This window comes from Eublepharis macularius, chromosome 5 (genome assembly GCF_028583425.1).
Source record: "Eublepharis macularius isolate TG4126 chromosome 5, MPM_Emac_v1.0, whole genome shotgun sequence".
In the NCBI taxonomy this organism is placed as follows: Eukaryota; Metazoa; Chordata; class Lepidosauria; order Squamata; family Eublepharidae; genus Eublepharis; species Eublepharis macularius.
The window spans coordinates 163,201,944-163,222,603 of NC_072794.1; the positions used below are offsets into that span (position 1 = coordinate 163,201,944).

General features: G+C 45.9%; 1 protein-coding gene across 1 annotated transcript; it reads left to right on the forward strand.

The window, feature by feature from the left end:
• The first annotated feature begins 465 nt into the window (after positions 1-465).
• COL9A3 (collagen type IX alpha 3 chain) lies at positions 466-19,569 on the forward strand. The gene is made up of 8 exons (XM_054981059.1): positions 466-493; positions 4,353-4,397; positions 6,504-6,536; positions 10,048-10,194; positions 11,171-11,225; positions 12,469-12,651; positions 15,576-15,653; positions 18,369-19,569. Exons 4-8 carry the CDS (start codon positions 10,066-10,068, stop codon positions 18,545-18,547), a joined length of 624 nt encoding a protein of 207 aa, XP_054837034.1. The 5' UTR covers positions 466-493; positions 4,353-4,397; positions 6,504-6,536; positions 10,048-10,065; the 3' UTR covers positions 18,548-19,569.
• The last annotated feature ends 1,091 nt before the right edge of the window (positions 19,570-20,660 follow it).

A 20,660-nucleotide genomic window follows, 5' to 3' on the forward strand; every position in this document is an offset into this window, starting at 1 on the left:
ATTTTTTTCCTATAAGTTTAACTTGTAAAGGCCTGTGGCAACATACGATAAATCTGTCATAGCCGGTATACAGAATATCTCGACTTCTGTCTCTCTTTGTATTCTGTTTAAAGGATCTGGGGTAGCAAAACTGGGAAGAATCCCTAGAGAGTCAAGTATAAAATACTGGGCTAGGAGGTTCAATAGGAAGGTGTCATGGCTCAGTGGCAGAGGATCCGCTTGGCATGCGGAAGGTCCTAAGTTCAATCTCCGGCACCTCCAGTTAAAAGGGTCAGATGGTAGGTGATGTGAAAGAGTTCCGTCAGAGTCACTGGAGATCCACTGTCAGCCAGACTAAACAAGCCAGTGATCTGGCAGATTCATGTGTCTGCTTCAGTGTAAATCTATATCACCTATTTGTTCACCATAAACCTTTTTTGCTGGGGTGATTTGATGCCCTTTCTCTTCTTGTCCCCAGGGCCCTGGCGGAGTTTCTGGTACCAAAGGTAACCAGGTAAGTTAAGCTTTCGGTTAATTGTGTCCTTCCTAATACACCCATAGCTTCTTTATGACAGCTAACCTAAAAAGCCTTTAAGAATGGGAATTTCAGCTGATAGGGCGGATACCTGCAAGAGAGACGCAGGTGCAGTGGGGTATAATTCTGGTAAGATTTGCTTTAATGGCAGGTGGGGTTAAAGCTCCTTGGGGGAATCGTTGCTATGAAGTGGAATTATTTTATTACCTCTTACTTTTATGGCGCTCGGCCTGTAGCAACCGGAATCTTTTTTGCCCACCAGAAAATCCATCATATGCTGGCGTTAGGAGATACTTGTCTTGGTGGGAAGTATTTCCATCTTACTGCAAAGTCTTTGGTCATACTTGATCAATAAATGTCCTCTTTTGGTTCAAAAGGGTGTCCTAAATAAGAACCATATGAGGGCTTTTCTACTATGGCTGTCCCTTCCTAGGGGTCTTTTAGCCCCCCACTCCTGCTCCCTTCGGCCCTGGAGCAGGCAAGGGCCTTACTAGCTGCCACCAGTCTGGTCTGGGAGTTCAACTTCGAGAGGGCTCAGAGCACCCCCTCCTTTCCATTCACCCTTCCTAACAGAGCCCTTCTACTGCTGAGGGCAATGTCAGGTGACCAGTCGAGCTTGAGTTGTGAGAGCCCAGAAAAAGTAAAACAAAATGCTTTATTAAACAAGGGCTCTCACCAGACAGGTGGGAAAAGAAATGCTTGTGAGCAACAGTTTAACAGGGTATACATTATAACAAGCAGGGCAAAAGGAGCCAGCAAGTAAACAATAAAGCCTCATAATGCTACCTGACTGGTTCCTACTGTCCCTGGCCCCTTCCAGGGTCAAACTAGGGTTACCATCCTCCAGGTGATAGCTGGAGGCCCCCCGGAATTACAGCTGATCTCCAGGCAACAGAGATGAATTCCCTTGGAGAAAATGGCTGCTTTGAAGGGTGAACTCTATGGTATTATACACCACTGAGGCCCCTCCCCTCCACAAACCCCACCCTCTCCAGGCTCCACCCACAAAATCTCCAGGAATTTCCCAACCTGGACCTGGCACCCCTAGGTCAAACTCACCCTCCTTGGGTGAGGGAAGCTATCCAGCTGGTAGTGACATTTCTGCCACTCAGCTCCTGAGAGACAAAGACCTACCCCCTTCACGGGGGGCTTATATTATTTCTCCCATGGCCCAACCTCCTTGGTGCTGACTGGTTTTCCTTTATCCTACAGTTTCACCAGGTTCCGTCCCAGGCTTGGAGGGCAGCTGGGAAATGTAGGCCCAGAGAGAAACTCTAAACAAGGCCTAGGGTTGCCTTGGTTCAAACTGGGGGCAGGGCCGGCTCCAGCGTCACTGGCGTCAGAGAGAGATTAAGGCTGCTGCTGTGTGCACCAGACTGCGTGATGATGTCACTGCATGTGACGTCATCACGCGGGGTTGGCGTGTGCGCGGGGGGCCTTCAGCCCTCCCGTTCAGTTGCCCTGGCCGCCAGCTACGCCTGGCCCGCAGAGCAACTGAATGGGAGGCTTCCCGCTCAGCTGCCCCACGCTGCCACCACCAGCACGCACTCCTGGTTGGGCACAGCAGCTGTGGGCCAGGCACAGCAGGCGGTCGGGGCGGTGCATAGCAGTATGCATCCTCCCAGCCCTCCAGCTCGGATGCCCCGGCCGCCTGCCGTGCCTGGCCCACAGCTGTGTGTCGGCGGTGGCAGCAGCACAGAGCAACTGGGTGGAAGGGCTGGGAGGCTGCCAGCTCAGTGGCCCCGCGCTGCCGCCACCAGCACGTGCTCCTGGCTGGGCGCAGCAGCACGGGGCAATTGAGCTCCATGGCGCGCACCCCCACCCCCGGGCCGGTGCCCACTCTGGCACCTTAGTGCCCGAGGTGGCTGCCAGCCTGGCCTCAATGAAGACTGAAAAGGGGAGGGATGGCAAACCCCGTTATAATCTGGTGTGTAAGAAAGGGCAAGCCCATGGGGAATACAAAGAAACAATGCTTCACAAAGTGTTAAATTTTAAAGTGCCAGTGCTATATAATTCATACATTCATATATATTTGTGCAACTCTTTCAGGAACAAGAATAAATCCATCATACAAAAAGTGCATTCATGAATATTGCAACATGTCCGGGTGTAATAAAGTCAGTACAAATTCAAATCTTTGCATTGGTCTCTTTCCTTCTTTCTTGTGACCTTTCCATGCACAGAGCAAACGCAGAGGTGGGATGGATGTAGAAATCCTCCTCAGGCCCAATCTGGGGCCAGCTTGGAAGCCACAGATTTCGTGTCCTCTTCTACGGGAGCACTGCCTCTGATTCCATGTGCTTGGAGATTCTCACGTTACATCAACCGGATTGGGCCTGAGGAAGATTTCTACATCCATCCCACCTCTGCGTTTGCTCTGTGCATGGAAAGGTCACAAGAAAGAAGGAAAGAGACCAATGCAAAGATTTGAATTTGTACTGACTTTATTACACCCGGACATGTTGCAATATTAATGAATGCACTTTTTGTATGATGGATTTATTCTTGTTCCTGAAAGAGTTGCACAAATATGTATGAATGTATGAATTATATAGCACTGGCACTTTAAAATTTAACACTTTGTGAAGCATTGTTTCTTTGTATTCCCCGTGGGCTTGCCCTTTCTTACACACCAGGCCTGGCCTCAATGGGCAGGCCAGCCCTCACTGGGGGACAGGGAGGGTCACTGGAGGGGGCTTGGGAGAAGCTACATCGCGTATACATTATGCATGCGCTCCACATCTCTTCTGCGTTGCACCAGGAATGACTTCATTCCTGGCGTGACTAGGATTCCAAGTTGTCTCCTGGTGGTGGACAATCTCCCAGGGGTTTGCCCATCGTTGCCTGCCCATTGCTGGCCATCGGCAGGAGGTGGCAAGCCACCTGGCAATTGCTCACCACTGGCAGGGAACCCAAGCAAGCATGAAGCAGGCATGCTTCTGGCAGGGTGTGATGATGTCACTTCCAGAAGTAATGTCATAGTGCTAGCGGTGGGCATGCTCCCGCACTTCACAGGGGCCATGTTTGGCCCCAAATGGACTGAATGAATCCAGTGCAAAATGCGGAAGCGTGCCTGGTGCTGACCAGATGATGTCACTTCCAGAATTGACATCTTCCACGCTAGTGCCAGGAGCATGCGTGCGTATTGCCCTCACAGTAAGTGCCTGTTCCAAGCCCACCCCCCACCCAGACCTGGCAACCTTAGGCGCAACATGGAAGTGCAGGTTCTCTCCAGAGGCCAACTGGGTAAAGATCAGCTCCCAGTCTAGCATTGGGGGCTCATTCTTACCCAGTCAGCCCGCGGTGCAATGCAGAAACAATCCAAAGTGTGCAGGAGGGTGCTCGGGGGGGGGGGGCAGTTCAACCCATTCCCATGCCTTTTCTTTGCGAGCCAGGTGAGGCGGGGGGAGGCTGGGAGCATGGAATCCCCTGCCTCCATCGGGGAAATGGGATCCCTAGCAGGGATCCCAGCCTGTGAGTAGGACAGAGAGACTGCCCTGAGGCCTCCAGGCCACACCACCAATCGGCCTTGGGCTTAGAAGGAAGGAAGGCAGTGTATGGTTTGTAGCTCGGGGACCCTGATTCATGGATAGGGTCGAAGGCTTCTCTGATGAAAAACTGTTCAACAGCCCAGTACAAAGTCTCCAGACTAACTGTGGAGCAAACTTGCATCAATAATTAACCGATCGCCCAATAGTCCTTCAATACTCTTTATTGCATCCAAGTTCATTGCCCGGTAGGGTTGCCAGATCCCCTGGAGTTCTCCCGAAATAAGAGCTGCATACTGGATAGCGTGGAAAATGAAAACGCAACTTGAGATCTTGTTTATCGCTTTCAGGGCATAGCAGGAGCTGATGGCCTGCCGGGAGACAAAGGAGAACTGGTATGTGGCTTCAAAATATATATATATATATATATTTTAAAGGAATGTTACTTTTGTAAGACATTAGCTTCTGCATTCAGGCTCCCTTCTGCCAGAGCAATGCCTTGTACAGCAAACCACTTTTTAAGGTGTCCACTGTGGAAAGGGGAGCGAATTTAAGTCTTCCCCACTGCATAGAACCCAGCCCAGTCATTCCTCATTGGCCTCTCCCTGACTTTTAAAGGCCAGCCTAAAGAGGAAGTGGGTTCCCCACAGCTTCCTGGCTGTCACAGGAGGGCGGGCCTAGTGCTGCAATGCTGATTGGACAGTAGCTCCAGCCTCATATATCCCCACGTTAACCCCTTCTTTCCTGGATTTAACCTTGTCATTGCCTTCCTGACCGCTGTCTCTCTGCTGTGCCAGGTCTATGTTGTTGACCATGGGCCAAGAAGCCAATTGAGATACTACCATGGTTGGGAACACCATCACTTAGTGGGGAGACCACTGGTCAAAGTGGCTGAGCTTTGCCCCTAGTGGGAGTTGGGGGTACCCCAACCCTTGACATAAAGGAACCCTAGGTGAGGGTTATCCACAAGATACGTTTTGAGCCCTACAGACTCAGCATCATTCATCATTCAGCTCAAGTCAGGTTTTGAGGCTCCCTTTTCTCCTGCCCATTTCATCAGCCCAGCTAAATTCCCCAAACGTTCTCCCCCATCCCAAGACCCACACCTCATCCCTGCAAGCTCCCCGGCCATGCCCCTGAGCTAGGGCTACCAACTTCCCCGAATTGGAGTTCTCCCCAAATGACAACTGATCACCAGACTACAGAAATCAGTTCCGCTGGAGGACATGGCATCATCAGAAGGTGGATTCTTCGGCATTATATCCCATTGAGGTCCCTCCCCAGATGCCTCCCCCCCCCACACACACACACAAATCTTCAGGAATATTTCAAGCTGAAGTTGGCAAGCCTACCCTGAGTCTCCTAATGAGTAGTTTTCTTGTGGAACTCTTTGCCACAAGATGTGGTGCTGGCCACTGGTTTAGGATCAGAGACATTTACGGAGAATAAGTTTTATCGCTGGCTGTTAACCATGATAGCTGAATGGGACATCCCTGATTCAGAGGAAGACGGTCTCTGATGCTGGAGGGGAGCCAGCAGTGGAAGGCTGTTGTCAGTGGGTGCTGCTTGTGGGCTTCCGGTGGCCTCTGGTAAGCCACTGTTGGAAACATAATGCTGCCCTAGGTGGACCATCGGTCCGAGCCTCTTTCATTCTTATGTTCTGAAGAGCTGCAATAGCCCTGCACTCCCACCCAACAATCCAGTGTTCCACCTCTGCTGTCCCAGTCATTTTCATCATTCCAGCAGCCATGCGACTGTCTACAATTTTGTCAAGTGCATGAATAAATCTAAGGCTTTGACCTGGGTTGATTCCGCACAGCTTACCTGAAGCTGGAACATTGCGGGACGTTGTGGAACATGCTGGCAAAACCGCGAAAGATCGCGTTTTCTCGCACGAGTTTTGTGCAATGTTGCGCAAACTTCGCACGAGAAAACGCAATCTTCCACATTTTTGCCGGCATGTTCCGCAACGTCCCGGCTTCAGGTAAGCCGTGCGGAACCGGCCCTTGTTTCATCCCACCTTTCTTGATAAGCCTCTGAATTCCAAGCCTCTATGTCCCTGAAAATCTCGTTGGTCCCTAAGGTGCCGCTGGACTCACATCATGTGATAATATAGATTGCATTTCCAACATGCACTTTAATCTCCACGTATTAAAAAAACCATAAAAGAATCCTGAAGGAAGAATAGTCAGAGAACTGTGCTTCTCTGAAAGCTTATGCCTCAATAAAGTGGGCTAGTCTTAAAGGTGCCGCTGGACTTTTTACTATTTTGCAACTACAGACTCACAGGCTAACTCCTCTGGATCTATGATGAACGAAGAATGAATCCCTATTCCAATGATCAGTTGATGAAGAGAAGTTTGTGGACATGTGCAAAGACAAATAGGTGGTCAGTCTAATAGCTATAAATAGAAGGATCCCAAAGAGATGAAAACTCTAGCAGTAGCCTCTTATCGCCAGTGAGATTTAATTTGTCTTTTCATTCTCTTTTTCACCTGCAGGGTCCTTTCGGCCCCCCTGGGCAAAAGGGAGAGGTAAGTTCCACATATTAAATACTATGTCCTCTCCCCTAATTTGTCATTTATCACCCCAGTGTTCTTAATATCCTGTTGAGTTTGTTTAAAATGTGGGCAGTGCTCTCCTTTCCTCGCAATGGGCTCTTTTTTCGTCATTATCCATTCCTCATCAGCCTGTTCACACTTCAACCAATTTTCACAAAGGTACCGTAAGACTCTCACGTGCTTGAAGACGCCTTCAAAAGCCACACGGCATAGCATCAATAGTGTGCAGCAGTTTCCTTGTTCTAGCAAGTTTACACCATGGACCACTAATCTTGGCTGGCCACCGTGGCTGATTCCGCATGGCTTACCTGAAGCCGGGACGTTGCGGAATATGCCGGAGAAAATGCAGAAGATCAGGTAAGCCGTGCGGAATCGGCCCATATTTCATTTTGCTGCTTGGAGCAGTGATTCCACCTGGATTCGGCAGAAATGGAGGGATTTCCTGACTCAAAATGGGAACCAATTGGAGTGTGTTATCCTAGTATTTTTTTTTCAGGTAGATTTTTAAAAATTTTATTAATAGAGTTAAAAGCCCAGTATAAAGGGCAAAGAAATAAAAGATAGTAAAAGAAACATACAAAAAGAAAAGACAGACATTAGAAATAAAACAATCATACATGTTTCATTTTCCATTTTTCTCTACAACACTTATTATAGCAGACATCATACTTTAAATTTTAATCTCTCCAAAATTTCCTTTTCCACTACTGCCTCCCTTCTATTTATTTTTTCCCCCAGATTTATCTTCTTAAAAATCAAACCCACAAATCATCAAATCATTTTTTCCTCGTTTCACGCAGAAAGTCAATAAGGGGTTTCCAGTTAGCCCAAAAAGTAGACAATGGTTTATCTCTGATCAAAGTTGTAAGTTTAGCCGTCTCTGCTAACGCCGTCATTTTCATAATCCAGTCGTCAATTGAAAGTAGTTCTGTACTTTTCCATTTTTGTGCATACAAATACCTAGCAGCTGTAATCATATATAAAAATAAAATACCGTGCTGATTTTCCAAATGTTTATCCATTAATCCCAACAAAAAGGCTTCTGGTTTAAAGTTTAAACTGTATAGCAGTCTTCAACATTTTTTTGTATTATCATATGAATTTGAGTCTAAAAATTTTTAGCTTTACGGCAAGTCCACCAAAGATGATAAAATGTCCCTTTTTGTTTCTCACATTTCCAACGTTTGTTTGACATACCTTTACTCATTTTAGCTAATTTGTCAGGAGATATATACCACTGATACATCATTCTATAAAAATGTTCTTTAAGTCTGACATTCAAAGTGAATTTGAGCCCTTTTGAGTGTGTTATCCTAGGCCTTTTTTACACGGCCCCGCGCTGGGAAGATCGCACAAAACTCACAGCATAAAAGCGTCTTCCTACCGAGATTTAATGGCGCTTTCCCTGACATCATTGGGTCATTAAAGGGGATCGTGCTGGGAGATCATGCTAGGAAGACGCTTCATGCTGTGAGTTTGCGTGATCTCCCTGGGCGCATGTGAAAACGGCCCTAGTATTTCTAACTCTATGATTGTTTCCAAACCCTGCCCCGAACCTCAAAGCTGCTTCTTCTTGGTGGAAGCCAAGTCAGTAACATGGTTGCTGGCACCTCCTCCTAAGGCGTTTATATGTTCCGTGAGGTTTTTTTAGTTTTTGCTCAGAGTGATTGTTGTGGGAATACTTTGTAAACCGCTCTGAGTGGGTGTTAAGATGTCCTGAAGGGTGGTATATAAATCAAATGCTATTATTATGGTTGATCTTGTTTACGTAGTTTTGAGTCACAATGCAACAGAAAGCCCTATGGTGCAGCACCCACTTAAGTAGTCTCCCCAACATTCATGTTGGATGCAGCTCTGAATTCATGGTTTTGTGAACAGAGCTGTATGTACTACAGAAAGGTGCTCAAGACCAGATAAAAGCATGTTGCTTCTCGTTGTGGATTCTGTATCTGTATTAGCGTATAATTAATACTTAGTGGATTCTTTCACAGATCTAAATACATTATTTGATATACGATTGTTCTGTTCATTATTCTTGATTTTAGTGCAGTGTTTCTTTTGTTTTTGTCTCTTTTTACACTGCTTCCCCCCCTTCTCCCCCCCCCTTACTTACTGTGGATGGCAGGAACAGAGGTGACTTGTTATATTGGTCAATTCTGACCCTTAGGTAAACTAAGGCCCGGCTCACACTCACAAACTGGGGCACGATCTCTTCTCACAAACATATGAGTTTATTAAAGGGGAAATGGACCTCCATATGGTTGAATTGACCTTACTTCTCTCTCTTGGACTAGCCAAAAATAGAAAAGGGGGGTGCAGCATTGTGAAAATCATTGGAGGGGAAGTGGCTTTATGTGGACAGTTTGCCCGGTGCAGTGACCTTCACACAGTTGTCCTTTCAGGGGGCAACTACAAGGTTGTTTTAAAGTGTGAATCAAAACTGAGTTTGAATTGGAATCCAACCCTCTGGCTCCTCTTTGTGGCACAGTAGAATCTAAACAACACTGAGGAAAAAACCAACCCATTCGCTGCCTGAGCACACAAATAGAAATTCTGTATGCACGCAGGATGATGTTTTCTTCCAGGTTCTTGTGCTCTGGAAGGTTCTTTGATCTTGGGATGATTCAGGTGGGGGGGGGCACAATAGCCACCACTGGAAGAGAAGCCCCCCCCCATGTGCAAGTGGAAACCCATTCTCTCTACACCTGACACATGAAGAACACATGTCAGGAAATACAATGTTAGCCAGGAAGGGTAGTTTAAAAAGACAGAGCTGACGGCAGAGCAAAAGCTTTGCTAGACACTAGAGCTGTGTGAAGGGGCTTGTGAAATCCCAGAAGGGAAACTTCAGCCTGCTATAACCTCTCCAGGTCCAAGCCCAGCTCTGGAAGACAGCTCCAGCCCATTTCCATTCCTCCCTGCCCTCTGGTTGCCATCCCACATGGTTTTAGACTGGAGAGGTGAAATTGACATAGCCTTCAGGGAGACAAAGATGAAATTGACAAACATTGTGAGAAGCGACCTCTGCCAGCTCTGTCTTTTAAAACTACGCTTCCCGGCTAACATTGTGTCTCCCTACACTTGACGAACACGCACTGAGGCATCTTGTGTAGAGGGATTCTGAGTTTTCAAAATGTTTCCCCTGCCCTTCCACCAAAATATCTCTAGAGGGCTTTAACCCTTACATTTTTTATATAAATGTAATGAAACCCCCCGTGAAATACATCTTGAGAAGGGGACCAACTGCCAAATTTATCCCAGAAGCTGAAGACATGAAGGCTTGTGACAAAATAAGACTTAACAGGCCTTCTGAAGAGACTCAAATGTGTGCCTTATCACAGCGATAACTCAAAGGACACTAACACCCCATGGGAACAAAGCTGTTGGAAGAAAGAGAAAGCGGCAAGAAGAGCTCCTCACAATGAAAGGGGAGAGAATGGATCTTCTTGGCTGTAAATCTGTCTCTCTTTTTCTTTTTCTGTAGTCTGGAATAAGGGGAGAGATGGGTCCCAAAGGAGTTCAAGGCCCCAACGGGACCTCTGGTGTGCCAGGAATTCCAGGACATCCAGGCAAGATGGGTTTGCAAGGAGAACAAGGGGTGCCTGGGATCACCGGAAAACCTGGTCCTCCAGTAAGTATCCTGCTCCTATCTGATGCAATCCCAGACTGGTCAGATTTTCCCACTCAAGTTTAAGTTACTTCCTGTACAGCACATTCTAAAGAAGCAGTCGTGTTAGGCCTTTTTACACGGTGATGTGCATGCATGCAGTCACACAAAAACACAGCAGGGGGGAAAGGTAAATGGGTGGAAAGGTGATGAAATGCAAGAGGTTCGTTCTGTGATGTTTCCATGCGAAGCTCAAATAGTTAAATAGAGCACACTTTCACAACAGTGGTGACAGATAACACAATCTTACTGAGCTAATTTAATTCCTGTAGTGTGTGAGGAGCTCCAAATCCCTGTTGAGCCCTACTTCAGTAGTGCCAAGCTTCCTGACTAAATTCCAGTTCAGCAGTTTTATGCCAGATTCTTCCTTTAAAATTCTTTTATTGATGAAGTGGAAAAGAGCAAGAGTCCAGTAGCGCCTATAAGACTAACAAAATTAGTGGTAGGGTATGAGCTTTCGTGAGCCACAGCTCACTTCTTCAGATACAGTTAGAATGTGAGTCCATCTGTCCTTATATCTAGGAGAATGGAGTGATTATAGAAACCGAATGATAATAGCCTGCCTTTGTCACTCACCGGCTATTATCATTCGGCTTCTGTAATCACTCTACTCTCCAAGAGAAAAGGACAGATGGACCCACATTCTAGCTGTATCTGAAGAAGTGAGCTGTGGCTCACAAAAGCTCATACCCTACCACTAATTTTGTTAGTCTTATAGGTGCTACTGGACTCTTGCTCTTTTCCACTGCTACAGACTAACACGGCTACCCATCTAGATTTTATTGATGAGTTCCAAACTTTCTCTTAAAAGACATATTCTCTTCTCTCTGTGCGTGAGAAAGAATGGGGAATGCTTGTCCTAAGATGATGCTTGCTACCTGGAAAAATAACAAGAAGATACTGCAATAGTGAGTGTCAAGATTTCTTTGCTTAATTTCAGGGAAAAGAAGCTAGCGAACAGCACATAAGGGAACTCTGTGGTGGAATGATCAGCGGTGAGTACAGGTGGGGTGGTATGCTGTCTTCTCTGTGACATCTCTGCTTTCGGGATCTGAAATAGAACCCATCTGTACATTTCACGATCTTCTCCACAGCCAATATGGTTAAATACTTTTTTTAAAGCAGGATTTCTCTTAATTGAATAATAATAATAACAATAATCAGGGCTTTTTTTCAGCTGGAACACGGTGGAACGGAGTTCCGGAACCTCTTGAAAATGGTCACATGGCTGGTGGCCCCGCCCCCTGATCTCCAGACAGAGGGGAGTTTAGATTTCCCTCCATGCCGCCAAACGGCGCGGAGGGCGATCTAAACTCCCCTCTGTCTGGAGATCAGGGGGCGGGGCCACCAGCCATGTGACCATTTTCTCCGAGGGCAACCCACTGAGTTCCACCACCTCTTTTCCCAGAAAAAAAGCCCCGACAAATAATAACAATAATAACAACTGTGCTTATATAGCACTCTTCTAGACAGATTAGTACTCCACTCAGAGTGGTGGACAAAGTCAGTGTTGTTATTATCCCCACAATGCAGCTGGGGAGCTGGGGCTGAGAGGAGGGGCTTACCCAAGGCCACCTGCTGAGCTCATGGCAGGAGTGGGAGTCAAACCAGCAGAGTGCTGATTCACAACCCAACCACTTAACCACTATGCTACAGCAGCTCTTCTTGACAGATTAGTGCCCCACTCAGAGCAGTGAACAAAGTCAGTGTTGTTATTATTCTCACAATAAAGCTGAGGAGCTGGGGCTAAGAGGAATGGCTTACCCAAGACCACCTGCTGAGCTCATGGCAAGAGTGGGAGTCAAACCCATCAACAGCAGCCCATACACAGGCTTTCTCTGTGGGTGGCCCCTACCCTATGGAACAGCCTGCCTGAGGAGGTCAAGAAAGCCCCCACCCTCCTGGCTTTCTGTGAACAATGCAAAACTGAATTATTCAAAAAGGACTTTTTTCTCAGCTAAGAGGGTGATATTGTAGGAAAGGGATCCCAGATCACAGACATTGGTGGCTGTTCCATAGATGACTTTTTAGATGTAACTCTAAGAATGTAAGATGCAGGTAAGAGAAAGGTGGTACGGTGCAGGGGTGCTCATCAGAGGGCCAGGACGGGCCGCAGCACCCGCTTGAGTATACACTGGATGCCTCTAATGTGTGAAATGACCTCTTACCTCGCTAGATTGATCATTTATAGATTCACACAGGAGGGAAACTAACTTGTCTTTTTTGTTTTCGCTCCAGAGCAAATTGCCCAGTTAGCTGCTAATTTGAGAAAGCCCTTGGCTCCTGGACTCACAGGGCGGCCAGGGCCTGCTGGTCCCCCGGGACCCCCCGGGGCAACAGGAAGTGTTGGGCATCCTGGGGCTCGTGGTCCACCTGGGTACAGAGGGCCACCAGGTGATTTGGGAGACCCCGGTCCTCGAGGTGAGTCCAATTTCAATGTGAAGTAGACTCAAAGCTACATCTAGGTTCCTGTTTAGCCTGCTAGTAGGGTAGTAGAGAGTGCCTTCAGGTCAGAGTTGACTTATGGCGACCTCTAGTGGGGTTTTCATGGCAAGAGACCAACAGAGGCGGTTTGCTACTGCCTGGCTCTACAACCTGGTCTTTGTTGGAAGTCTCCCATCCAATTACTAACCAAGGCCGACCCTGCTTAGCTTCTGAGATCTGACAAGATCAGGCTCTTCTGGGCTATCCAGGTGAGATACATTTTTTAAAATCCCATCTTCCTCCAAGGAGCTCACAATAAGATTTCCTGTTTTAGCCTCACAACACCCGTGAAAGGTAGCGGAAGCTGAGAGAGCAAAACTGTCCCAAGGTCCCGAGCAAGCTACAAGGCAAAATGGGGATTTGAACGCTGGCTTTCCCATATCCCACTCTGCCACTTTAACCACTACACTACATGGTCTTTATTATGGGTATTATTATGTCACTTTGCTGGGACCTTCCCATTTATGAGGGCAACGATATATATTTCAGGAGTAATTTGGAAATGTCATTCCAGCAGTACTCAGTGATGAACAAAAACTGATGGACGTCTTTAAAAAGCAGAACTTTGAAGAGGAAGTAATCCTACAAATGTTTTGTCTCCAGTCTGTGTGCTATTTCTTTTTTACTTCTGAACATGATTAATGAGGCATGCCGATAAAAGAAGCAGTCATATTTAATCTGAGTTAACAACATTGGTAGAAATATGAGGCAGGTGGGTTTTCCTATTCGTTTGAACAGGTGCTGAATTAAAAGACTGATTCAACATTGGTCGTAATAGCCTGTGAGCTCTTTTTTGGCCTTTTGACCTCTTCTGCAGAAGACAGTGGTGGCACTTCTAGGAAAGTGGCGTGACCTTTATTGCAAAGATGCAGAAAGTTCAAAAAGGTTTCTTTCAGAAGCCCCTTGAGTATTTCTGGAAACCACGGTAAAGAAGTTGTTTTCTTGGAAGTCAGATCTTTTGCTGTCAGGAGGGACCTCTGAAAAACTGGAAATGTTTTTCTGCCGCAAAGGTGATCTCAACTTAAAATTCACCACCACCCCAGTTCTGTTTCGTCATTTTCCACAACTACACTGTCATGTTGCCACTCTTCCAGTATTTTGTAAAAATTGTCTTGGATTTCAAGACTTCCCAGGTACCTTCCAGTGGCGAGTGATCTCCCAAGGATTTGGCCCCTTGCCTGATGCTTGCTGGAAATGGGTGGGAGGTGGCAAGCCCCAGAGATTGTCCACTACTGACAGACAATTCAGAGAAAGCATGCACCAGGTGCACTCCCAGCAAAGTGCAACAACATCACTTCCTGTAGTGACACTGTTGCGTCAGCTGCAAGCATGCTCCTGCACTTCACCGGGCCAGAATTAGCGCATGACCACGCCTGTGGTCAGCCTGTGATGTCACTTCCTGGGAAGTGATGTTATCATGCATGCACCGGGAGTGAAGAGAGACATGGAAGAGGCACAAGGTAATTGGAGGGTATAGGAACCTAGCAACTCTATGGATTTCCTACATTGGTCCAAAACCACATAGCTTCAGTCTCCTTCTATATGTCCTTGTGCACGTTATGGTATTCAAGCAGCCATCGGCTGGTGATCCCCTTTTCCATTGTGGCCCTTGCTCTGTGGAATGGGGTCCTTGAAAAGGTGAGAGGAGCTCCCACTTTGGAGAGATTTAGGAGACGTTGCAAGGCCAGTCTTTTTGCCAGAGCTTTTGAGGGGGTTTGAATGACCAGGCATCCTTTAAAGGGTGGAAGAGTGATTTATGGGTTGTATTACTTTGATTTTAACTGTAAATGTTTTTAATCTATAACTGTAAACTGTCTTGAACCATGAGTTAAAGCGGGGTAAAATGTTTTATGTAAATATAATGGTGGTGGAGAGTGCCCTTAAGTCATAACTGACTTATGGCAACCCCTGGAGATTTTGGGGGTGGAGCCTGGAAAGGGTAGAGTTTGGGGAGGGGCCTCAACGGGGTATAATGCCATAAAGTCCGCCCTCCAAAGCAGCCATTTTCTCCAGGGGGACTGATCTCTGCGGCTTGGAGATCAGTTGTAATTCCAGGATATCTCCAACCACCACCTGGAGACTGGCAACCCTACAAGACGAGCGGAGGTGGTTTGCCATTTGCCTGCCTCTGCAACCCTGGTCTTCCTTGGGGGTCTCCCATCCAGTTACTAACCAAGGCTGACCCTGCTTAGCTTCTGACGAGATCAGGCTCACATGGGCTATCCAGGTCAGGGCACATAAATATAATACATTTATATGAATATAATAATGTATATAAATAAATAAATGCCCCTATACTCACACTTAAGAGTTACTGCCTAAAGGAAGTCTCCATCTAATACTCATCTAGCCCCTTTGTTACCCATCAAGTTGCAAGATAGCCACCTCCCCTCTTTCCCCTGGATCCGCAGATACTGGGCTGAGTAGCTAGTACATTATAAAGGTTCCCTAGGCTGTCCTGGTCACCACGAAGCCTTGACATTATTAGGGGGGGGGGATTTTAACCTCAGTAATGAGATTTGGAATGTTCCACTGTTAATAGCAAATCCATTGTGTTATTAATCTCATTAACGTGCAGTTAGAAATAAGTGAAATTTCCTCCAGGTGGATGGATAACTCTCCCACCAGAACACGCAGTGGGTCTTAATGCTTCATTAACTAGAAAGTGGGAATAACCATTTTTGAGGTAATATAAAAGGATCGAGTCATTGCATGGATGCGTGTCCTACAGCTAAGGCTCAAATTGAGTAACCTGCTTAAACCACATAGCTGTTTTTCTCTTCAACAAACTCCTGTTCCTTGCTGGCCGACTGACCTACCCATAGTTTCTTGCTGAGATTAATTTTTTTATGGCACTGTAGGTGATCTTGGTGAGAGAGGAGATAAAGGTGCCATCGGTAAAGGTATAGATGGACCCGATGGGGATCAAGGACCTCAAGGTAAGTTGACAGGATATCTTTGTATCTAATTCTAAACATGACTGCAGAATGTGAATCAAAAAGTCCACATAAAGGGACAAACAGGATTTTCCTACAAACTGGAGAAAGCCCCAGGTTTACAGGAAAAAACTAACAAAAATACATTGGCTGTTTAAAAAAACCCCCAAATAATAGAAGTCATGTCTATAGCTTTAAGATACAAATCCACGCTGAAATGTTGTGTGACGAGTCTCTCAACATGAGACTCTTGGGTGCGTGTTTGTCAAGTGCCGGCAGATACAATGTTAGCCGGGAAGCATAGTTTTAAAAGACAGAGCCCGCGGAGATAGCTCCAGAGGGGACGGGTTCTCTCACAGCTCTCCGTCGCTTCTGGCATGCTGGACTATCTCCTTTTCTGGAGCCTTTGCCCTGTCAAGCCTTGGTTACTTCAAAGTTTTAGGCAGCAAGGGCAGCAGGGCAAAGGCTCCAGAAGGGAAGGCAGTCTGGCACACCAGAGTTGGAGGGCTGTAAGAGAATCTGTCCCCTCCAGAGTGATCTCCGCCAGCTCTGTCATTTAAAACTATGCTTCCCAGCTAACATTGCATCTCCCGACACGTGAAGAACACGTGTCAGAAGCCTTGTGTACAGAGACTCTGTTAGGAGATTTTGCTGCCCATTTTGGGAGCGGGTTGAAATAATATTCCTGAGCCTGTCAAACTTTGGTTTCTATCAACATCAGGGGAAGGGGAAACTGAAAAAGATGAAAGGTAGAAGGAGGCAGGGATAAGGGACGAAAGATGTAGAAACTTAAGAGAACAAACGGAAGAAGTGGGTGAATGGTAAGGGAGAAGGGAAGAGTCTGTTGGGGGAAGAAAGGAGGGAAAGCTGGGGATCAAATGAAGGTAGGTTGATGGGTAGATGAAAGCAAGCAGGAAAAGAGGAGAGGCCATGTGGGCTGCCAGGGGGAAGGAAAGAGGAAATAGTATGAGGAGGGCTGCATGCAAGCCCTTGTGGGTCTCCCACATTATTACTGTGAAGCACTGGTTTTAAGTTGTGATCCAGAGTGTTCTGAGGTTCGGTGGAAGCTCATGAAGGTTCCTCAATGAGAAGACATTTCCTTGAAAGGCAACTTATTCACCACCGACCAATCTTTTCTAACGAAAGCAAACTGCTGGACATGCACTAGGATGTGCTATCAGTTCACAAGTATTAAAGAGATATATAAACGGGGCCTCCACAAACTAGTAGTAGGAGGGTAGCAGAGTAGCATCAGTTGCAGAGAAAACCTGATTGGTGTTTTGGAGTGTACTGGCTGGTGTGAGAGCGAGAGAGAAAATCACCACCTCTTACACTTAACTTAGGTTTAGAAAAGAAATGAGAGTTCTTTATGATAGGAACTCCATGCTCTGGTAGGAAAAAGGAAAGCTAGATTCCTGTTATTATCTAGTCTAAAGATGGCATGGATTGCAGGACAGGCCCTTTATCCATGGTGCAAGATGGAGAGAAGAGATAGTGTGTGACAAAGGGAGGAAGAGAATGATGTCATGAGGAGGAAGTCCTGAGATTAGCAATCTACACATCAAAGAATAGTTCAGGGCAGTAAGGAGTAAACAGATGCCCTAACCTCTCTATCTTTCTAACTTTCTGGTTTGTCCCCCTTTAAAATCTGAGGAAAGGGAAGCGTTAAATCCTCCTAACAAGCCTGACAGTAGAACAAACGTGTCTGGCCAGTACTGGTTTCATGAACTGCGAACATGGCTGAAACTCCTCTGAAACACGCCAAGATTCAATGTGGAAAGGCAGAAGGTTTGGGAGGGAGAAACTTTCACAATAATAAAAAGGAAGCATTTTCATTAAGGTATCTAGTTTGGCGATAAATCCTTTCCAAAGAAGCAATTTTACAGATTAGTCAAAACCAGGGATTATAGAACAATGCAATTATTAGGCAATTATTAATGTTCATTCATTACCATGTTGGTGTCAAGAGACATGAACCTCTTGATACATGTAGTCACCAGTTTGTGTAACCAGGGCAATCAATGTGTGTATTTTCCAGCTTCCATACATGCAACCAGAAAAGCAGAGTTTGAGGGCATTCATGAATTTATATCTAAGCTAGAAAATACACATATTGCCCTCTTTGCACAAAATGCCGACTGTACATATTGAGAGGATCACACATGGTGCAATCTGCTCTTATATGCAGTTGGATAGCCAAAACTATAATGATGAAAGGGGGCTAGCATTGTGTTACAACTTAAAGAATCTCTCTACACAAGACATCTTATGCAGGGACACTCGAGTGACTTACTTTCTGTGTGCTCCTATATTCAAGTGTATCCTGTCTCGCAAGCAGTGCATGCGTATCCACAATGGGAGAACAAGTGTAAGATCTTTCACTTGAGCGTCCCTGTGTAAGACGTCTTGTGTAGAGACTCTAGGGCACTATATCCGTGTTATAGCTTTTAGCTGCATGAAACAAACATTCTGATTCTGAATATCCATGTGACACACCTTAATTTTTAAACACTGCGAGTGTCTTCCTATGGTACCTAGGGCAATGTTTGGCAACCTTTTGGGGAAAATAACAATGCTGTTAAACTCCAGAGAAAAAACGATTGGCAGGTTAAAAAACAAACACATTTAAAAAATGCGCAATGGCCTTTTTCATATTTTATTTTTAAAAAATCAGTGTGGTATTTTATGCTGAATCTTTTAAAACCCTGTTTTTTCAAGGACCACCAGGTGTGCCCGGAACGAGTAAAGACGGTCGGGATGGTGCTCCAGGTGAACCTGGATTGCCAGGTGACCCTGGAAGGCCAGGTGCAATTGGGGTTCAGGGAACTCCAGGAGTCTGTGATACATCTGCCTGCATGGGAGCTGTTGGTAGTGGAGGAAAATCCAAAAAGTCATAAAGCTGCATTTTTTAAAAAGTGGGAAAAGCGAACTGAATATTTAAGTGAATAATTGATAACACGAAGACAGCAATCTCCTCCTTGTGAAAATGGCAAGATGGTTCTCCAGCACAAATGAATACAATGGAGTCTTTGATGCTATAATTTAATCTTGTGAAACAGGAAAACATCAGATGGAAACTTACCTGTAGTATGTCCTCTTCCTGCCCAGTTTTCCCTACAGTCTCAGTTGCCCCATGAAGAGTCACCTTGTTGTTCCTCAACTATGCCATCTTGTTCCTTTCCCTTTAACATCATCTCCTTATCTAGGCTACATTTTATGGTGATATTTGTTACCCTTTGATCCTGCACTAATAGATGTTAATGGAAAACTCTGATCTAATGGTCCACTAGTGCCCCTGGTGCTGTGCAAATATAGCCCAAGTCAAGCACTATGTGCATAATCCCCGACAAGTGACCAGTAATGTCACTGATTGTTTGGTCCAGGCATGAGCAGGCAACCCCCGGTATGCGTGCTGACAGTGGCACACCACATCATTTTCCTTGGCACCCAGGACCAGGTCTCCACCCAAGTAACTGAGGCCCTGGCAGTGGTGCTGGAGCCAGTGGTGCCAGAGAAGGCAACAGGCATGGCTGATGCCCATCCTTGCCTTACAGACCTGCATAGCCATCTGCTGAGCACAAATCAAATCCCCAAAATGCTCACAGCACAACTGGGTCTTGATTTGCAGCAAGCACATCTGGTCAAGAACAACCAAGGCTTGTTTTGTGGTGGTACTCACCAGGACTGAGTACCAACACCTTTGGTGGCTTTCACAAATCCTGAGGGGGAAATTGGTGGAAATCAGTGCAACCAGCTGGATCAGAGTAAACAAATGTAAAAGTCATGAATTAAATAAAAGTCATGTGAGTATAACTGTTTCCCCTGAATGTTTATACTCTGGGCACAATCCAAAGGTATATTCTTTGACACCAAATACCAGGGCTTTTTTTCAGCTGGAATGCGGTGGAACGGAGTTCTGGCACCTCTTGAAAATGGTCACATGGCTGGTGGCCCCGCCCACTGATCTCCAGACAGAGGGGAGTTAGGTTGCCCCCCCGTGCCGCTGGAGTGGCGCGGAGGGCAATCTAAACTCCCCTCTGTCTGGAGATCAGGGGGCGGGGCCACCGGCCATGTGACCCTTTTTGCCGAGGGCGATTTAAACTTTAAAAAACTCCCCCCTTGTTCCAGCTGACCCAAAGTGATGTCATTGTGCGGTCCTGAGTTCCACCACTGAGTTCCACCACCTTTTTCCCCAGAAAAAAAGCCCTGCCAAATACTATGCTTTTTCACAGCATTTTGTTCTAGCAGCAGCTCCTACCGTGGCAGAGGCCACTTCTGAAGTGAGGTAGTCACGGTGGCTTGTCCCAGCTGCACAAGACATGGGCTCTGATGCCCTCATGTGCACATCATGCTTGCCATGTGGCCCCTTAGTCATTTCCTCCCCCAACTGACTTAATTGCAGGTATACTGTGTGTACATATCTACTTTGCAGGGGACAATTTTGTACATTTGCATATTATAATAAAAATATTCAGTAATTACTGTACACAATCTTTGCACAGTATTTGTAAAAGACCATGTCATAGGAGACTATCACTATCCAGAATTTCTATATGAATTGGTGTAAAAATAAACGTTTTTTGACGTTGCACCTGTCTATTATAATAGGCATCGAGGTTTGTTTTCCCAGTTCTTATTTTTCCCTGCTGACTGGAAATAAAGGTGCTATACAAGTGTGAATATCCGTGATTTAAACAATATTTATTTCGGGAAGAGATCTGTACAAGATATACCTACTAGCATCATCTGTTTTGATACATCAATTAAGCTACTTTCAATTCAATAAATATACTATTTCTCAAATACTTCAGTTTTCTTAACATGCATAGCTAATACTAGTCTATAAAAATATCCTGTGCATTTAAAAATCATGTACTCTTTACGAAATGCCACTTTGCACTACAAAGATTATAAATCTAATCCTTCAAGAACTTCTTTCTAGGAAAGTCCCACTGAAAAGAATGGGATTGGCACCAGAGAGCTTACAGCTGTATTTCTCCCATTCGTTTC